Source organism: Lytechinus variegatus, chromosome 3 (genome assembly GCF_018143015.1).
Source record: "Lytechinus variegatus isolate NC3 chromosome 3, Lvar_3.0, whole genome shotgun sequence".
Lineage (NCBI taxonomy): Eukaryota > Metazoa > Echinodermata > Echinoidea > Temnopleuroida > Toxopneustidae > Lytechinus > Lytechinus variegatus.
The window spans coordinates 8,499,729-8,521,143 of record NC_054742.1 but is presented as its reverse complement, the minus strand read 5'-3'; the positions used below and the strand labels follow the sequence as shown (position 1 = coordinate 8,521,143).

At 33.5% G+C, this 21,415-nt stretch overlaps 1 protein-coding gene across 2 annotated transcripts in view; it reads right to left on the bottom strand.

The window, feature by feature from the left end:
* Positions 1-7,093: 7,093 nt before the first annotated feature.
* The window catches only part of LOC121410149 (DNA/RNA-binding protein KIN17-like), a 32,188-nt gene continuing 17,866 nt past the window's right edge, over positions 7,094-21,415 (bottom strand). The window contains exons 1-9 of one of the 2 annotated variants that reach the window (XM_041602044.1): positions 21,178-21,409; positions 18,076-18,242; positions 16,893-17,074; positions 15,129-15,250; positions 14,352-14,454; positions 13,769-13,894; positions 13,179-13,278; positions 10,088-10,188; positions 7,094-9,010 (exon numbers count right to left, since the gene is read on the bottom strand). In XM_041602044.1, coding sequence (XP_041457978.1) covers positions 8,948-9,010; positions 10,088-10,188; positions 13,179-13,278; positions 13,769-13,894; positions 14,352-14,454; positions 15,129-15,250; positions 16,893-17,074; positions 18,076-18,223 — 945 coding nt within the window. In that variant the 5' untranslated portion in view covers positions 18,224-18,242; positions 21,178-21,409 and the 3' untranslated portion in view covers positions 7,094-8,947. Of the gene's footprint in view, positions 9,011-10,087; positions 10,189-13,178; positions 13,279-13,768; positions 13,895-14,351; positions 14,455-15,128; positions 15,251-16,892; positions 17,075-18,075; positions 18,243-21,177; positions 21,410-21,415 lie in introns of those variants that run through there. The other variant, XM_041602043.1, reaches the window with a different exon arrangement.

The following is a 21,415-nucleotide window of genomic DNA, read 5'->3' as shown; positions in this document are numbered from 1 at the left end:
TTTACTGATTAAAATCAATTAATTTCATCTTGTTCATGGTCAAAATAAGAGTCCCTGACAATTTCCATTGATAAAACAAAATGTTGAAAAACAAAGAAATACATAAGAAATATAGAAAACAATAAAATACATTAGACAATAAATGTGATGTTGAATTTTTTAAGAATACTTTGGATCAGATTCCTATCAAGAGTCTGTGAACCAAAAATTAGCATTTTAGGGGCATTATTTAATTTATGAAAGCAAACTCGATTTAACGCATTATTAGCATAATTAATTAGCAATGTGACTTTTTTGAAGAATTGATTATATAGACTTATAGATTATGCAAAGGGTAATGCATGTGTTATTTTTTGTCGAGAACGCACAATCGACAGCAGAGATAAGGGGGGGGGGCTTCTTAGTTAGTTCCGTCTATTTAGGATTAAAAATGCACAAAAAGAAAAAAAAGGTTGTATTCATTTTGTGTAAATGATGGGAATGGCTGAAAGCTACAGTGACATTTGTTTCGCTTTTCTATTATTTATTGTTGGCTAAAGTGTCCAAATTCAAATTATTTATCAAAACTATCACCTTTTGCGTGTATTCACTTTTCTTTCCTTGCTCAAGAGGCTTTTTAAATTTGCGATGGAAGCATGTATCTATTTATTCTATGTTGCTGTTATCTTCTATATATGCCCTTTGTGAAGTGTTTGTACTCCATGATAAATAATTGAAAAAAGCAAGGTATTAACTTTTAATCACAAAATATATGAATTGAATGAATTATGATGGCAGTATCAATTATACAAATTCATTCCCCCTAACTCTAAATAACATTGATTTTTTGTAATGTATGGATAAGCAATACACGTTTACATCAATATCTTCTTGTGTGTACTTGACACAATAACATTCATCACAATTCAGTAGTAAAATTCAGTAGAATCAATAAAGATGGAATATATTTGGGCATTTAAAGTATGTTTACAACATAGCAGTTTAAAGATAGCACCTATTCTCTACTGGTCACTACCATTTCTTACTATTCTACAGCCTTATTGCGGACAGCAGCTGATGTATTAGTTTTGTGATGTATGAATTAGTTCTTAGTAATGTAGATAATTCTATCTTTGCCTTTTTAAAATATGTTGAAGACTGCACTGCTATGTAACTACATTCACTCAATTCAGATTATTTTTGGCCACATCTAAACCATAATTCTATGAATTTCTTGAAGAGGTTATTTACTTACTCAGTACTATGATTTGAAAGCACAAAACGTGAGAAACAGGGCTATCAGAATTTCCCTCTTATAAAAAATTAAATATATGTAATATGTTAAGTTTGTTATTTAGTGAAGGATTAATAACTTGAAATAAGTTATTTTTTAATGCAGCCAAGCTTATAAGATGCACAGAGGGAGATCATTTTGAAACAATTCTTGGATTGTCATAAACATGTGGATGAGTGTGTGAAATATAAATTTAACTGGAAGAAAAAAATCCATATAACTGGTGATAGATTCAGATGAAATGAATGCAGCAAAAGAGGTAACTCTTGATAATATAATTACAGAAAATGTGAAATTAAGCAATATTTCTATAGGAAAAATGCTCTTGGTAGTTAATTGCATGCACAATAATTTTTGTTTCTCTTTGTAGATATGATGAACTTCAAGCATGTTACGTAGAATACTATTTTTGGAATGAATGTATTTTAAGGTTTTCTAAGAGCTATGAATCAATGAGTGGAAAGTAAGATATATTACAAAGTGACATACACACTCTACTGTTTGTAATCATTTGAATGAGGATGCAGTGTCATTTTTAATTAAATAAAATATACGACATATATTGAATCATATGATGTGATCGATTGTTAATTTGTGTGACTATAAGATGTGTCATATCTCTGCAGCCTTTGCACTATCACAGGTAAAAGAAAACAAAGTCTAATAATATGCTCTAATGGTATAAACGGTAAATTCTTTTATTCATGGAAAGTGAAATTATATATTTATACATGTCCACCATTAGAATAGATTGGTAGTTTCCCCTTGGCAAAATAGTCATATAATAAATATAATTATTTATATACAAAAAATGACAAGAATAAGTTAACCCTTATAGAGTTGGGTTATCTCACAGTAAGGGGGGGTCCACCCCCTGAGATCTGGGCTGTCATTAACATGAGTGCCACAAAAATATGCACAGGGTCAGTGTGCAATGACATCTACAAGGCTGTTTGCTTAGTTTTTCCTTAATTTTTTAATATGAATTGATTATACTAATTTCTACAAAAAATAAAGAATTTGCTCCAAACACATCCTCTGAACAGCTGACTTTCTATTCACAATACCTACTTTTTTATTGCAAATGTAGAAAATACCATGAGAAGGTGAAAACTAAGACACTGAAGATTTGCCTCTTCATGATGAATGATAAATAGTAAGAGAAGGAAATAGACCAAACCTTTACAGTCTGCAAGAATTATCTGTACATTAAAAACACTGAAAAATGAGTGGATGGACTGATAAAAGTAAACAATCTATAACCTGGCTCTCATAAACTCTAATTTTCCATCTAGTTGCAAATTGTTATCAGTCATGCATGAATGATTATAATTCAATAAGTCCTAGCAGAATCTTCTTTGGAGGCAAAATGACAAACATATTGCCTCCAAAGAAGATTCTGCTAGGATCGAAAGCTTAGGCCCCTTTTGACTCTCTTATTTACTCCATTGGCTCTTTTTTTTAGATAAGCAGTTTACAGCAGCTTCTTTTTGCCATTAATTCAATAAGTGTGATGATACATATTTTCATACCCTTTTGTGACCATTGAAGTGAACTTGCTATGCTTCAATGATCATGACTTATTTCTTATTTTTTCTGAGAGATGAGATGACATGCTTTCATTTCATTCAAAATTCAGATCCTTTTCACCAGTTTTATCTATTTTGACAGGAAATGAAATATTAAAAGTGAATCTAATTACACCCCTGTACAAAAGTCAATGGGGCAACAGCAGTCGGGCATCCATTCATTTGTGAAATCTGTAATACCGACTGAAATATTAAGAACTGTATATCAAACGAAAGCATATCTCATTTCTCAGAATCAGGAAAAGTATGAAATAAGTCGTGATCAACAAAGCGTAGTATCCTACACTTCATAATCACTGCAAGGTCTGAAAATAAGCATTGTTGCATATAGCAATTCATAATCATTAATGCATGACTGATCACTATTTGGAAGTAAAATAAAGGCCATACTTTATTTTCCATTTTTCATATTCATTTTGACAGGAAATGAAATGTTAACAAGGCAAAAGCAATTTTGTGTCTCGCCCACTTATGAAAATAACCAGAAATATCATGATTTGTGAGGGCACGCAAGAAGATTATATCAAAACTTCATTGTGAAATGACTGGGATGGAATAACACTTGTCATAAGAGCCTTGCACATAAACTTTAATGTTGACCTGAAAATGACCTTTGACCTTACCATGTGACCTCCGACTGCAGTATAACACGCAGGTCGCCTAAGTACATCTACCATCCAAGTTTGGTTGAAAAGTGACTTATGGTTGCGGGGTTGAGGTCTTGCATGGAAACTTGTTCTTCCTTGGGATTTGACTTTTTCAATTCTACTTCAGACTGGACATGTGACCTCTGTCAGTTAAATGAATTACCAAATCACTATCATGATGACGAACTATCTATGGATGATCCTTACATTGTTAGAAACTAGACTAGACCAATCTGTAACAAATGATGAAATCCATGTGAATGGATACAGAGTGGTTCGACGGGATCGGAACAGGAATGGAGGAGGAGTTCTTACTTATATTCATGAATCTTTGAATTATCATGTTGTGCAAGAATTACATGTAAATACTGAAGGACTTGAGTTGCTTTGTATACAAATTCAATTTTCTAAACAAAAACCGTTCATGTTGATACCTTGGTACAGGCCTCCTGATTCAAATATTTGATGCAATTGAAGAAGTTTTACAAAGTGTTGAAACACGCTTTATGGAATACATATTGATTGGTGACTTAAACTGTGATATGTTGTCCACAAACCCTTCAAGTCATACGAAACGTCTCTTAAGACTAGCGACAGAATATAATCTTACACAGTGTGTTAAACAAGCAACTCGAATCACTCAAGTATCGGAAACGCTCATTGATCATGTTTTTTCTTCTAATTGTGACAATGTTAAATACTGTGATGTAATACCACTCAGTTTAAGTGACCATTATATGGTTGCCTTATCTTGGGGAAGAAGTAAGCCCATGTCTCCCCATAATCACTGTTACGTTTGTTCTAGAAATTTAAAGAAAATTGACATTACGAAGTTTGTTGAAGACATTAGAAAGGTATCATGGGACACTGTGCTATTCGAAACTGATACTGAACTCGCATACATAAACTGGATAAATAAACTTAGAGCAGTACTTGATAATCATGCTCCAATAAAAAGAAAAAGAGTTCGACGTAGAAAATCGCCATGGATGAATGATCAGATCTTGGCCTTAATACGTGAAAGGAATAGGATTAAAAAAACGGCAGATCATTCAAAATCTCAAAATGATTGGGATGATTATAAAAGATTAAGAAATCATGTAACATCTAAAATAAGAACCGCAAAGCGTACTTATTTCACCGAAAGCATAAAGGCAAATTGGGGAAACTCCCCTTTAATGTGGAAATTATTGCGAGTTTTAATTCCTAGCAAAAACAAATCTACATCAATCAGGAAAATAATTTACAATGAAAGGGAATATGTTGGTGACATCAATATAGCAAGTGTCCTAAATGAGTACTTTTCTACTGTCGCCAAAACCCGTAAAGAAACTGCCATTTTCAAAAGTAATCCAGAACAATATGTTGAACAAGTACAGTCATCTTTCAGTTTTGAACTGACCACTTGTGAAAATGTTAAAAAAGTTTTACTCGAAATCCCTAGTAAAAAGGCTACTGGTATTGATGACATTCCCTCCAGTATTTTAAAAGATTGTACTCCAAGTATTGTTGACTCTTTGACTCACATTATAAACTTATCTTTGAGGGATGGTCATGTACCCGAAGAGTGGAAAAGGGCTAGAATCACTCCGCTTTTCAAGGGTGGGGATGCAACTAACCCAATGAATTATAGACCAATTTCGGTTCTACCCGTGTTATCGAAGGTTTTGGAAAAAATTGTCTTCAAACAAATGTATAAATACTTGAATGAATCGAACATTTTAGCGCATAATCAGTACGGGTTTCGACCAAATTTTTCAACTTGTCATGCTTTGTTGAATATGACAGAAGATCTAAATAAAGCAATTGATACAGGTCATGTCATTGGTTTAGTAACATTAGACCTGGAAAAGGCATTTGACATGGTATCCTATGAAATCCTTTTAAAGAAAATGAAATGTTATGGTTTCGATGACACTGTTCTCAAATGGATAAAGGATTATTTTTACCTTAGAAAACAGGTTACAATTATCAATGGAAATAGGTCGAAAGAATCTTTTGTAACATGCGGTGTGGCTCAAGGGAGCATTCTTGGCCCATTGATGTTTATTGTCTACATGAATGATATTCCTCGTGTCACCAAGTACAGCACAATGTCGCTTTATGCTGATGACACGTGTTTGTATTTAGCATCCAAAGACCCTATTCAGTTACAAACAATGCTAAATTCTGACTTGCAGTCTATTCATAATTGGTTGTTGCATAACGAACTCTTGCTAAATGTTAAAAAGTGTAAGGTCATGTTATTAGGTACAAGACACAGACTAAAATCGTTTAGAGATGTTTTCTTTCACATAAATGGTCAACCATTGGAGGTTGTCGATGAATGCAAGTATTTAGGCATTGTGATAGATAAACATTTGTCCTGGAAAGGCCAAATAGACAATGTCAAGTCTAAATTGCTTCGAAGTTTTTTTATGCTCAGAAGAGCAAGACCGTACATTGATGAACAAACTGCGATGATTCTTTATCAAACAATGATACACCCGCATTTCGATTACTGCAACATCATATGGATGCATCCAAACTCCCAACTGTTAAAAAGATTACAAATAATCCAGAACAGAGCCTTGCGTACTGTGTTACAAGTAGATTTCCAATATAATAGAGTTGAACTATTCAAGAGGATTAAGGTTGACTGTCTAAATGTTAAAATAAAAAAGGACTTAGTAACTCTAATTTTCAAACTTTTAAATAATCTAGCACCAGTTCTTATTTGTTCCAGACTATGTACCAAAACGAGCTCATATTCACTAAGAAATATTGAAAGAACCCTAGTTTTAGATAAACCCAACACAAATATTTTGAAATTAAGTACACTGTATAATGCATCGCATATTTTCAATGAACTTCCTCAACTGGTCCGGAATGAAGTAACTCTTTCTTCTTTTACCCGAAGCATATCAAATTTATTTCCCATGACATTTTAGCTTTATCATTAAACTACACGTGTGTATATTTTTTGGTGGTTTAGGGGGGGGGGGTTGCGTGTGAGTAATTAAGTTGCGAAATATGTTATTCTAATGTCACTTTGCTTTTATTATTCACTCATGTATAAATTTGTTTTTGTTGTTTTTATATTATTGTACTATGTTCTACGGACTTGCTGAAAAACAGCCTGACGGCTGATAGCAGGTTTTTTACCGTATGTAAATAAATAAAACAAACAAACAAACCTGAAAATGACCTTTGACCTTACCATGTGACCTCCGACTGCAGCATAACATGCAGGTCCCCCAAGTCCATCTACCATTCAAGTTTGGTTGAAAAGCAACATACGGTTGCGGAGTTAAGTGTCATAAGAGAGTCTTGCATGTAAACTTTAACGTTGACCTGAAAATGACCTTTGACCTTACCATGTGACCTCAGACTGCAGCATAACATGCAGGTCCCCCAAGTCCATCCACCATCCAAGTTTGGTTGAAAAGCGACTAATGGTTGTGGAGTTACGTGTCATTACAGGTTTGTGACGGACGGACGACGTTTGGATCCCTAAGTCTCGCCTTCACCTCTGGTGGGCGAGACAAAAATGAATCTACTTACACACCTGTACAAAAGTCAATGAGGCAACAGCAAGTCAGACATCAATGTTTAAAATCCTTTATGAAATCCGTAATACTGACTGAAATATTAAGAATTGTATATCAAATGAAAGCATATCATCTCATCTTTCTGAAAAGTAGGAAATAAGTAATGATCATTGAAGTATTGCGTGTTATGCTTCAATATCACATCAAGGACTGAAAAATGCATTATTGCATTTCATAAGTCATAATTATTCATGCCTGACCAATTAGCAACTAGGTGTAAAACAATGGCTATACTTCCCTCTTTCATATGATATAAAATTCATTATATTTTATGATGGTCAAGTTGGGTATTTTGGGGTTCCAACATAATCTTCTATTTTTGTTTTGCTGTATGTAGTGTACAAATAATTCTTGTTGACACTGTAAGTGTCCAAACTTTTTAGATGTGGCGAAGAGCCCTATTCTGCTTTAAAAATGTACAATAATATAAGAGAAAACTCTACATGATAACACATACTCAACCATTGCATGGCAGCAAGCCAATATCCCAGTGGAGGTCAAAGGTGGCACAAAAAATCGCATGAATTTCAGAAAAACTACAATTTCATTGGAAATTGGAATATCTCAAAAATGCATCATAAAATTTAAGGCAGATAATCTGACCATGAACATATAATGTGAGGTAACAAAACAGCCAGGCTTGATATCAAAGTTTGAGTAGCACAATACCAGGCCAGCTATTTGCTATACATACAAGATGGTAAGCTGTAGGTTTACATGAGACTCTTGTCTTTCCTTGCTCTCAGGTTTACTTCTACTGAATTATCTACAATGTATATAATAAACATAACATCATCATAATATCACAATACTGTTAACTCTGCCTAAGTCCACCATCAATACGTCAAATATTTTCCCAAGTCAAACAAATTTGTTTAGACCTGATTATTAAAAGAAAGAGTTATGGATTTAACTTACATGTGCATGTAGGTAGAATTACCTCCATGTACAGAGCCAGAGCAGTAGGAGATTAAAAATGGGAACTACACAGATTCTTTAATAGAATTTTCAGACTTTTCTAAATCTATCAATTTGTTATTGTGTACATCTGGGTAACTAAGTAACCACCTTATTTTGTGCTCAATGACCCAAACTGAATGAGAAATTGATGTCACAACTAAATAATCACAGTAAGATTTGATATCTATTTAAATTATTGCCATTATTTGAGCTGAATGATTAACTTGCATGGCTTTATGGTGTATTTTTTTCATTAAATCTCCAAGGACCAGGGAGGCTTATATGGGGTCAATTCAACTGAAAATTACAAATAATAGTGAAGCTTTACAGACCTGCAAGCATCCTCTACAATAACTCCAAAATGATTTTCATTGTATTTGAGTACCGGGAAAGAGGCTTCATGACTTGCAGATTTCAGACAAACAAAAACTGATTTTCAGCTTTTCAATGTGAGTCCATCTGTATTCATCAAATCACTTGCCCGAATAGGATAGCATTAAAATCTCATATTTTTGATATCTTGATTATCCAAGTTTTTCATTTACATGTATCCAACAAATCAAAACCTCACCCCATTCTCGTTGTGTAGTAGGTTTGGCAAAGTTCAGGACTTGAGGTGGTGAAATATTTCTAGAGTAATAAAGATCAAGGTTGTTACAAACATCTCATCCATGGATCTCATGGGCTCTACATGGTTAAATCAAATAGCACTGTTGATGATTATAATGCGTCACACAACTAGAGAACAATGCCATGGCAAATATGACAGAGAGATTCCTCAGAATGAACAGTCTTGTAAAAGAAGAGCTCTATAAAGTCTTTTTAAACAACACACACTTGGTGTTTGTTGATATTCTTTGATTCTGATGTGATGGACACCTCTGGATGTCATGAATCTTCTAGACTGTATTTGCAGACATCTTCATAAGCTTGACCTTCAATCAGTTTGCCCTTGAAACAAACAAAATATATAAAGAATGGGAAGTGTAAGAAAAGATAACAAATCAATCATTGACAAACAGAAGACCTTAAGTGATATTAATACAAGCAACAATTTTAACACTTTTCTAAAAACCAATCTATTAAAGAATCAAAACATAATAATAATAATAATTATACTTGCTTATATAGCGCTTAATACTTACTTTGTCAGAAGTCTCTAAGCGCTCTACTATGCAGCATAATTACCCTGGCTTTAGCAGTGCAGCTGTTACGCGCGCTGCGTTTCAAGGAATAAATTCCTGCCAGGTACCCATTTACCTCACCTGGGTTGAGTGCAGCACATTGACATAAGTCTCCTTTAACTCTTATATGGTATTCAAGCAAGCATTACATATACAATAAATAAAGAAGTGTTTTAAATAATAAAAAAAATCTTGTAATGCAGTATTTCTTTAATTACTGATTATTTTACTAATTAATAAGTATTTCTTTAATTCCTTCAGCTGGCTCAACCCTCAGAAAATTACATTTATAATCTGTTTACATTGTCTTTCCATAACTGTGATTAATCACTATTTTTGAAAGAGTGTATGCGTAACTTGAGGATAATTAAATAACATGCATAACAGTTTTACCATCAATGGTTTTAGGGCATGCAACAGGTGATTCAATTTTTTTATGTACTTATATAGAGTTACATTACCATGGTAGTATCCTAGCACCTAAACAAACCTATTATACAGGACAGTTCAAACTGCACAATGTAGTTTAAACTGTTTTGCAAAACAACGCTTATCAAACAAATTTAAAACCCATAGCAATACAATTTAATTCACAATGTAATAATACATGAATATCTCTTTACAAATCTCTATACAACATAAAAACTTAATATTGGAAGCACCAATATCATTTAAATCATAAAATATTCATTTTTTAAAGGAAAATTTGAATGCAATTCCTCCTCCCTCCCCACATACAGGCCCAGAAAGACATATGCAATCAGAAAAAAATCAGTAAGCAACTATGATTATTGGCCTAGTACAAAATAGTCATTTTCAAAGAATAACATTTACTTGAACTCACCGATTCTGATTTGACTGTAATACAGAAGTTCTTCTCATCTAGTGAATGAAGCGTTCCAGTCACTCCTCTATAATCACCATTTACTATACAGATGGGTTTTCCTGTTAGACATGAATAGCAAGAGAAGAATTTTACTTCAAAGAACTTCAAAAACAAAGACTCAAATGGCTTTGACACAAAGTAATATAATATTATATTGGTACAGTACAGGCCATCCTCAGATTTAAAAGAAAATCATACGGAACACTGCATTCTGCATTCATTCAAATATATTGATACTGAATTGGCTATGGGAGTTCCATCACATCACACAAGCATGTTCCCAATATATTTAAAGCAAAGGTTGTTTTTGACTACCTGAAAGCCTGCCAGAAGCTTGTCTGACATAGCAACACATAAATATATGTCAACCTGTCAAACCTGCGTGAAACGTCAAGCCTTCTCTCCCGCTAATGCAAACTTTCAGGTTGTCCAAAACGATGTTTGCTTTAGATATATTAAAATTTCATGTAAACCAACGAACGTAGAGGGCAGCAACACTTCGCAGTATTGCTTTTGGGAAGGTCCACTCGATACGCGCAATGCGCACAATTTGGTAGGCATTCCAACGAAACCATGGACTGACACAATACTCTCAGGGATTATTAGCAAAATAGAGATAAATTAAATATTCTGACAAGAGATTCTAATAAAAGAAAAATGAAAATATATCAACAATGGAATAATAATGTACCTTATTTCAAAAATAAAATGATCACTAAACCATTGTCTTAATCATTTTTTGATCTTCAGTAAATAGGTTGAATTCTGTCATCAAATAAACCAATCTACTAATTTCACCCGATTTTGCCAAGCTCATTTTGTGACTGCCCTTAAACTCTGCCCCTCACTCAAAGAACCATTATAGTAGATTGTGAGTTGATTTTTTTCATTTTTTTATTTTCAGCATTTTTGTTAGAGAAGTTTTTGCATCAAAAATCATGCTTAAAAATATGAAACTTTTATATCTGTATTTTTCCTAAAATATTATGTGGTGATAACTATGATTTTATGACTTTGCATATCAATCATGATAACAAATATATATGTGAGGTTGATACATTTTTCATCTAAATTTCGCTGCACCACATCAATGCGCCTACACAATCCAGCACCATGCTGGTTTGATTGACCGTGCACGCATGCATGCCCGGCGTCCCAGTAGGTTTGGCCGATTTACCGGTTGGTGGTATCTAAAATTCTGCATGCATGCTTACATAAATTGGTGTACAATTATAGAATGAAAACAATACCTTTGACATAGACCTTCGCCCCTAGATAGTTCATAAGTCAATACCCGTCAGAATAAACATGGCTCGATACTAAACCAGATAATTTTGGTCTAACGATGGACTAGATCTATAGGTTTGGGCTTGGATTTTCTCGTGTAGTGGCCATTTTCGATCTCTGCCTGATGGACAGCTGGGTCAGATTTGTGGATATTACATACTCTATTCATGTTTTTAGACTCCATTCTATACTGGAAGTAAAATTAATATTCTAATCTTGGACATTTATCGTTGCTCAACTGCTTTAATGCCACAACAGTGACAGACCAAGTCGATATCCTTCGAGTCCATATCTAGCTTTGGTCGATTCGAGTTGGGTATGCGGCCAGCACTGTTGTTCGCGCAGCATGCGCACATACCCATATGTGACCGGGGAAGTTTCGGCACTGTCAGGACAGAAGATCACGGTCTTGGCTCTGGTGTTGGCTGGTGTAGTTTTGGTAGGGGCAGCGAAATTAAGCAGAAGAACAGTAAATACAGTGTCATCAGACTGTGTATTTTTATTAATGTGCAAACTGCAAAATTCATGAATAACATTTTCTTACTTTGTAGCAAAATACATTCTTAAAATAATATTTAACATTCTCTATTTAAGTTCTTACTACCCATGAAAAATACTAAAATTGAACAAATGAAAAAAATCAACTCCACAATCTACCCTAATGGTTCTCTAAGTGAGGGGCAGAGCTTAGAGTGGTCACAAAATCTGAGCGGAGTGGACCTTCCTAATAGCAACACGCTTGTGTGTTGCTGCCCTCTATGTTCGTCGATGTATACCTTTAAAGTTTAAATATTTGCATAAATTTGAATATACACTGTATTATAAAACCAACTGAGGCCAACTGGTTAGAAACATGCTAGTGTGATGTAATGGAACTGTCATAACCCATTCAGTACCAATACATTTGCTAATACTCAGAATGCAGTGTTATGTATGATTATCTTTTAAATCTGAGGGTGGCCCCAAACATTTGGCCTGTACAGTACATGTTAGCTCTCAGCATAAAGTAAATGAGCAATCTGATCAAAAGACTTGATTTTACAGTCAGATTACTATAGTTCATTACAGCAAAGCAACTTTAAAAAAAATCACAAATATAAGAAAGCATTAAGAATGAATGCATCCAGTAACAGTAGAATCAATGGATAGTATTAGAAAGTATGGTTTGCTTTATGACTTTTTAAAGCTTGTGTATAGTTTTGGTAAATCCACCAAAATGCACCTATCACTATTCCAATTCATTGCTAGCTTATATGAATGGATATGCCCTATTACAGTTATGATGTGGAGGATATGAAATGAAAATGTGTTTTACAGGATAAATTTTGCAATTTTACATGGAAATTTAACTTGATCGGGTCACCCGATCAAATTAAAATATCTGTGTGTTTTTGTCTTTCAATTAAATCCTATTCCAAATCATGGAATGGGCTGAAACTTTCAAGATATGTTCTTTGTCTGTAACTTTTGGATATCTAATCACTAAATTTATAAAATAAGTGCTTAAATGCCCATTTTTTTAATTTAAAACAAGCATAGCCGAGAGAGGGCGCTACATATCCAAGATTTGAATATTTGAAATTTTCTCAGAGAAGTGCAGTTGGAAAAATATCTAACGGTCTCTACGCTTCAGTAAGACTGTTATATTAGATGATATTCGATTATCAATCACATTATTGACCCTTTACCAAAGCTATACACAGGCTTTAAAGTAGAGGCATATATAAAACAATTATGATTCAAGTCGTGTATGTGAACATACCTATGCCTGGGATGACAGTTTCCAAATGAACTTGGTCAATTTTGACCTTTGACCCTAGATCAATCAGCTTGATAACACCAGTGTATCGATCAATCACATCCTGTGGAATCAACAAAACAAATCAACACAGCAATTAATTTTTAGATAGACTACTTCCTTCTCTAAACCATTGCCATTGTTCATCAACGTAAATATAAAATTCATCAACATCACCATCTCTATCATTATCATCATTGTCACATTTATTATATTATTACTGTCATTATTATCATATTTATTTTCATTATCAATATCATCGCTACTATCACAATCATGATTACAAACCATTCCTACCATCAATACAACCATCACACTCATTATCAGTCATATCGCAATACAATATCTGATCATAATAACTATAATATATATATATATATATATATATATATATATATATATATATATATATATATACAGAAAGTATATAGATCTTCCTTTCAAACAACCAACAGTATCTTATTATCCACCTAAATGTTATTTATCCTGAAATTGATTTCAAGAATGATAGAAATAAAAAATTTGAATAAATGGTGACAACTTGAAAAGCTCACCTTTACAACACCTTTCTTTTTGAAGTACTTGTCCCCTAGCCGCTTGGTAGTTATCTTAACAATGATCCCCTTTCTCAACCAATAGTCTTTCTTTTCAACAAGTTTGGCTTTTTTCTTTGCTTCTTCCTGAAAAAGAAAAATGAGAATCGGTACTCAAAAATGCAGATGCTCAGGAGTATGATTCAATATAGTTCATCTTCATGTGACACTATAATACAAATCTTGGTAAAGAAGATAATTGTTATCCCGGGCATATTACAGGGCAACTTTTCCAGGAGGACAACTCCCCTGGGATGATTCATTCCCCAAAAATGCTAGTTCTGTATGAAACCTCGCTCAAAATCATGTGATATAAACTGCAACTCATTTAAAGACAAATTACATGTCATCAGGGGACTTATCGTTGAACTTAATAAAACAATTCATCTGACAATACTTTTCAACATACATACTTCATCAACTCCTTATTTCCAGGCATATTGAATTACCCTACGTTACAAATATAAAACAATTCAGTATAATGCAAACCCTTTTCTGGTTCTGATGATAAGATATGAACTTCTTTACATGTATTGGTACATACCTCCATGATTTCTTCCAAAGCTGATTTCCTCTTTCCAGACTCTTTCCTACTTCCTTCTTTCTTTTTGGTTCCAACTGCTGCTGCTGCTTGTAGAATATTGCTTCTTTATCAATACAAAAATATTGACAAATAAATGAATACATTTATAGCAAAGTGAATAATCAAGTATTCATGATAATCTACATCATGAACAAAATCACAATTTAAGCAACTGTAATCTTTATTATAAGACTGCTACAGTCAGAAAACAAAAATAATCATAAAATAATAATGCAGCAACAAAATTTTATTGGAAAACAAAATATGAATTCGTAGTTTGGTAGAAATGAGTATTCACATTGCAAAGATCTTTTCTGCCACCCCCAACCATTTGTTGAATGCAATTCACTCTCACTCTTTCTATACCATATTTCCTATGAAGAATAGTGAGAGATGGAGGGAGTGTTTATCAAAACATCTTTGCATTTTATATTTAACAAAATATTTGATTTTATATCGTCAGTCAACTTGGATATTTGTGTCACATGCTTGTACACTTGTTCAGAAAGTTACTATTAAACATTTCCAGAGACATGAAAATGTTGGTAGCATTTCTTCCACATTTTTCCTAGAACAAATTGTCTGACAACTTTCCTTGATATTGATTGGCAGGATAGCACAGTTCCTATAGTAATTTTTGGTTGAAGCATACTTTGTCAGAGAAAACAGAAGTAACAATACTCCCTAAAATCAATGAAGGACAAAAAAATTACAATCACAAGATTTAACTATGCTTACTTTTTATTTTGGATGGTTTGTGATTCTTGACTACCTCCTGCTGACATACTGGCTGATGAACCAAAACTGAAAGTCACCTTCTCTTCTTCATCATCTCTCTTCAATTCAGTGAACTCTGTTTGCTGTAGAATGCAAAGAAATTCTACTTATAAAAGTTCTTTTCAAATTTTGACAATGATATCCTCTTGACAAACATCCAATCTCTGACACTTAATTACTAGTTATTATTACCTATATCAGATGTTTATCTGTGGCAATCAATTTCCATACTTTGTATTCTCTGTCTTTGCAGCGGTTAATATATCATACTTTCTCTGTCTTTGCAGCGGTTAATATAAGATACTTTCTCTCTTTAGGGTAGTGCTGCAGGTCAGGTGGCATATTCGGGTTCGGTTTGGTTCGGAACTTTGGTTTGGCAATGTATGACTAAATAAATTACTAAAACATAAAAAAGATTGCTTACCCTGAACCAACGTCTGTCACATACTAGAGACAAATTTTGTTTTTAAAAAGAATTGACTGTTGCATAAATTTCTTTGATTTTATTTACAAAAGAATGGTAAAAGTCCTTTCTATTTTAATATCAAATCAAATAAAATTACAAAAGGAAATAAAAAGAAAAAAATAGAAAATGAGGATAGAAACCAAATTTAAATGAACAGAATTTATTAAGGGATCATTTCACATAGATATGATTGTGATTGATTACAATGTCAAGCAAATACAGCTACCCCAATAAGAGGGTGTTGATCAGGAATGTTGAACCACTAGACAGACTATCTCCACTCAACTGCTATCATACTGGTAAAATTCATATTCCAAAGAATATGAAAGGTTTTCCAAAGTCCATATTTTCTTACTTGTACTTACTTTAATAAGGTCAATTACTCTAAAAATATAAATAAATTTTACCATTACTTTGTCAGTTATGAAGAAGGAATTTATGTCTTGTCTATTTTCTTTTATCAAATAAAAAACAATTATGACCGATTACTACTATGATCGATTACGGCTAGGTAATTACGGCCATGTAAATATTCGTCCACACTTTTAAACTGAGTTTAGCTTAAATGTCCTCCAATTTCAAATTCATGTTGAAATTAATAAGAATTAAATCAAAGACGAAGAAAATGCTTTCGTATAGGATTAGAAAATATTTTGTATGGAATTCTTACTGTGCTTAATCACTAACCAATAAAAATTATCATTTTATACCTAAATATATGGAGTCTCAATGGAAATCAATATGCGATCAATAAAACTTTAAAATGCATCTGACATTTTAAGTTCATGCCAAACCACCAAACCAAGCATGGTGTTCAGTTCGAGCACTACTTCCAGGTTTTCTTTCAAGAAACACCAAATATATTGCCCTTAAAAGAGTTATACTGGCCTCTTCTAAAGACCCGGTCCAATATGATTATGTTGCAGGCAATACATTTCATGTTACATGATTATTGACTCATGACTAACTAATTACCAGACTGGTAAATAAAACTTCTCAACGATCAGAATTTTCCTGTCACCATTGGTGACTAACAACTAGTAACGCCAATAGACCCAGGACCACTGAATTAACAAGTCCAATAAACAAATCATTGTCAATATCAAGCTTTTATCACATGAAAATCCTCTGGTTTTACCTCTAGCTTTTGACTCGTAACCAATACACACTGGATTGCTACTAAGTAACCAATGCTTAGCCCTAAACCAGTAACCACCTATTTAGAAAGCCTAAACTCAATAACTGATGAATAACCTAACCTTTGACCCATAAGATTCACCACGAGAAACCTGTTCCTGGATGTGTTTCATGATTCTTTCTTCATCATCCAAGTCCATTTTATCTTTCTTCTTCATTGCCTCCTGTCTTCTTAGAGTCTCAGGATCCCGATCAATATAGGTAATAAACCATCCTTTCTCAGTATGGTCCACTACACAGTACCCTGTAATAAACAATAGTGTGCAAAATTCATTCTTGATATAGGCCGTAGAGTCATGTTCCATCCTGGGATTAAGCAGGAATGAATAATTTCTTAAAATATATATTTTCAGTTTTCATTATTTATCAGAAACAAGATAAGTCTTACAATTTTTTCAGCAATGGGAATATCACTGAACACATCTCTAGAATAAAAAGCCTCATGTTGCGCTTCTATCATTTTGTCATTCAAATGAATCACAAATAGTAAATCACAAAAATATCAACCCCTGTCATAAATTACATTTAAGTATTTTACATAATCTACTTGTAATGAGTATGTTTATAGCGCTAGCTTAAGTTGATGTACAGATGAAAATACTCTTGTAATGGTAATCTGCATATTGGCCACAATATCTGCATCTCAAACACCCAACAGATATCAATTCATTGATCTCTATGCTGCAAGGTACAATTAACATACTTCTCTAATTTCATGAATAAATTTATTGTACTGAATTCAATTACCAGATGAACAAGCTAAAATTTGGTAAGTTTATTTCTAGGAATCCATTAAAAAAGTAATAGCCTTTCTTTCTTATGCTTGTAATAAAAGGCTGAGGGAGTTCCATTTCAGTTCCGGGTACATTTCTATAGGTGGCTAAAGGGTCAAAATCAATTAACCTTTAATAGCTAGCCCTGCCCTCTTATTGTCAGTCTTATGTATGATCTTTTATTTCTGCTGCTTCATTTATAATTCTAGCAGCCTTTATTTTTGAGCTACCATAACATCATGATAGACTCTTCTCAGCCTTCTCTCAGTTGTTTTGTTTATTATTTTTTGTTTTTATTTTTCTGCCTGTGGATGTGTAATTCTATAGATTTTTTCATTTCAAATGTTTGATTTCATTTTGCTGTTATTTTTATTTCCGCAATTGTTAGTATTTGTATGTATTTTTCTCCATAGAAATTCACCCAAAACTCACATACACCTCACCCAGCACTTTATAACAAGCTGTTTCTCACCTTCTCTTCCAAGCCACTTAACAAACTCTGTCAATGTCTCCCATTTTGTAGAATTCATATGAGTATGATCTCTGTCAGAGATATACTCATTGTATACAATGTTAGAGTGAACACGGCGAGTGTTGAAACGACGCCTCAACAGCTCCATGAAGGTATCAAGGAAATCACTGAAAATAAATTCAATTGAAGTAAAAGTTAAATCTTATAATAAAATGTACATGTAAATAAGGCATCAAATGAGGGGAGGGAAACACACATAAATGAGTAGATTATCACTGAATGTGATTAATACCCCCACCTAAGTGCCAAATAATGCAGCCTCCAACACATTTTCAAAAATGAATCTTGCACATCTTTGTCCCCAGATGAATATTTGTTCCAATTTTTATGAGTGCCTGCTAAAAACTTGGGAAATATTTTGATCCACAATGAGCTTTCCTGGATTCATGGCCATAATATGTGGTTACCATGGATACACAATTTCTGACAAATGTGAATAAACATGTCTTGCATATCTTTAGCTCAAAACCTACCGGTGGTATATGTCATGTGTGTGCCAAATTTCATGAGCTTAAGTCAAAAAATGAAGTTGTTCAATCCGTATGTTTACACATTATTTGTTGTAGGGCAGGTCCAAGCTATTTGACTTGTGACGTATGGGACATTTAGAGACTTTAAAGTTCTGTAACATAGAAAATAAATGCACAACAGAGAATCTTTTATGGATTTTGGAAGGCCAGTCGTGACCTCTTTATTCATAAAAAAAATTAGTGATCTGCAGTTCCATTAACGATGTAATATTTTAATTAATATGCACTGTGACGTACGGGACCAGACGAAAGCTGATTTTTTTGAAAAAAAAAGTTTGTCATTAAAACTCTGTGAATTGGAATAAGCTGGAAATCTCTCATTACCATGTTTTCATTGTGTATCTTATCAAGTTTCAATAGCCATGAATGAAATGATAGAACTCATTGGTGTTATTATGTAATAGCTCAAACTATAAACAACCGCACTGTGACGTACGGGACATTTGTCCATGTGTAAAACGAATGGGGAAAGTGAACTTTCATCAAAATTTATAATTAAATTGATGCAAACCAAAGTAAGTTAAGTTTTACATGGTTTATCATGATTGATATATATTTCTCTAATAGCATACACTGAAACAAGACACAGCAAACACTTTACGACCTTATAAATATTATGAAAGAGACCTTGCAAATAATTCCATGTGTTAAACGAATGGGGAAAGTGAAATGTCATCAAAATTTATAATTAACTGGATGTAAACCAAAGTACGTAAGTTTTACATGGATTATTATGATTTATATATATTTCCATTATAGTATATGATTAAACAAAACATAAAAAAAACTTTATGACCTTATTATTATGAAAGATTTATTAATGAATTAACTAATTAATAATAATTAATGTTATTTATTACAAATAGTAACTTTATTATCAGCCTTTTACCAATTGATATTCAACCTCTGATATATTATTAATTTCAATTTACATTATCTTTGCTCCTTATTAAAAAATAACCCTAATTAGAATTACATAGAAATCCTATGTATAAAGTATGGTGTGTCCCGTACGTCACAAACATTCATTAGCTGATATAATTAAACAGGAAATTAATTCAGTAAATTCACTTTAATTTTTGGATGTATTGAAATATAAATTAGACTTTTCCAAAGTGTGAAGAAAACTGTTCAACTTTTTCTTAATTAGAATCTAAAAAAACATATGCTAAATTGTGACGTACGGGACACTGCCTGTTGGACACCACATAATTAACTTAATTAATTAATTTTCAAAATTATTTTTTTCTCAAATGTTTGCATGAACTTAGTACTACAAGCCCCCACAGAAATATTTTCAAATACATAATTTGCATTATCTGCAGATCAAAAAATGTGATGTCCCGTACCTCACGCTAATTAATGATTTCTTGGTATCGTGACCTTGGCATTCATTAACTTCATGTTTTCAGAAGAAAAAAAATACAGGGGAAAAAACTTCAGAGTATAAGCTTCAAAATGACATACATGTACAATATGTTAGATTTAAGCAAAGATTTAATTTTGGCTTCAGAGGGGAAAATAGCTTGGACCTGCCCTGTAATACGTTGTTACCATGGCAATGTAGTTTCATGTCATGGCCATGGAAAAAAAGGTATTGTCCATCTTTACCCCAAAACAATCATGTGAGCCAAATTTTATAAGAATTGGTTAAAAATTGATTAAGAAGTTCAAACTGACAGATTTTCACCTAATTATCACCAAATATACCGTTAACATGGCAACACAATTTCCGACACATGCAAAAAATGTGTCTCAAACATCTTAACCTCAAAACCAATGTAGGCGGATCCGAATAATATTAACAGGGATAACAGCATCAATTGACATTCCCCATGAATGGCTTCCGACCATTCGCCGGCATGCGCCCCCTACGACTGCCCAATACTCATCGAGACCGCCGGCAGCCGACAGGATTTCCCCGCCATCTGCATGCTGCCTAGCGATCGCACCGTACACAGCTCCTGATTGGTCGGTTACTCCAACCAATCATAGCGCGGCGGTTTGGGCATCGACGGCACACAGCATATGGTAGTAAAAGGTGCACGCAGCGATTGTCCACCTGAATGCTTGATGAAGACTAGCGGGTACAGTCGAAACGTCACAATTTCAGTTTGCCACATCGTGAGACAATAGATTATTTTCTTTTACCAATTCTATATTACCATGATGATCAACATCTTCCTTACTAAAATACTGTTTATTGACCCTAAATGACATTTGACCTTCATTGTGTGACTGGAGACTTGTGCAACAGGATCAGTGATACTTGATTACCCTTATGTCTACATTTCATGAACTAGATCCATAAACTTTCAAAGTTATGATGGCAAATTAACAAATATCTGGCGTACCATCGCCTGGCGACCCGGTCGGGTGATGCAAAGGTGCAACTTGTACACGCTTGCCGTTTAACTCGCTTTGATTCCTTTTTACGCGAGTTAGTATATATATTAATATTTATTTTGTAGATCAGAAAGCAATTCCAAATATAATAAATCGTACAACTTACATTCATTTTATGAAAAGTCACTGAAAACTGTGTTTAAAAAGGGAAAGGTTGATCCTCATGCTGAGCTTGAACGGTTAAAATGACGTCACTCATGTGCACGTTGTCTATGATTTAGGAGAACCGCAAAATGGATGCGACGAGGTTCTCGATTCTGACAGTGGACGTATGTGAGGACCTGAGGCATATGGCAGGCCAAAAAATGACGTCATCTCGTACCAGTCCACTATGTGGACATACA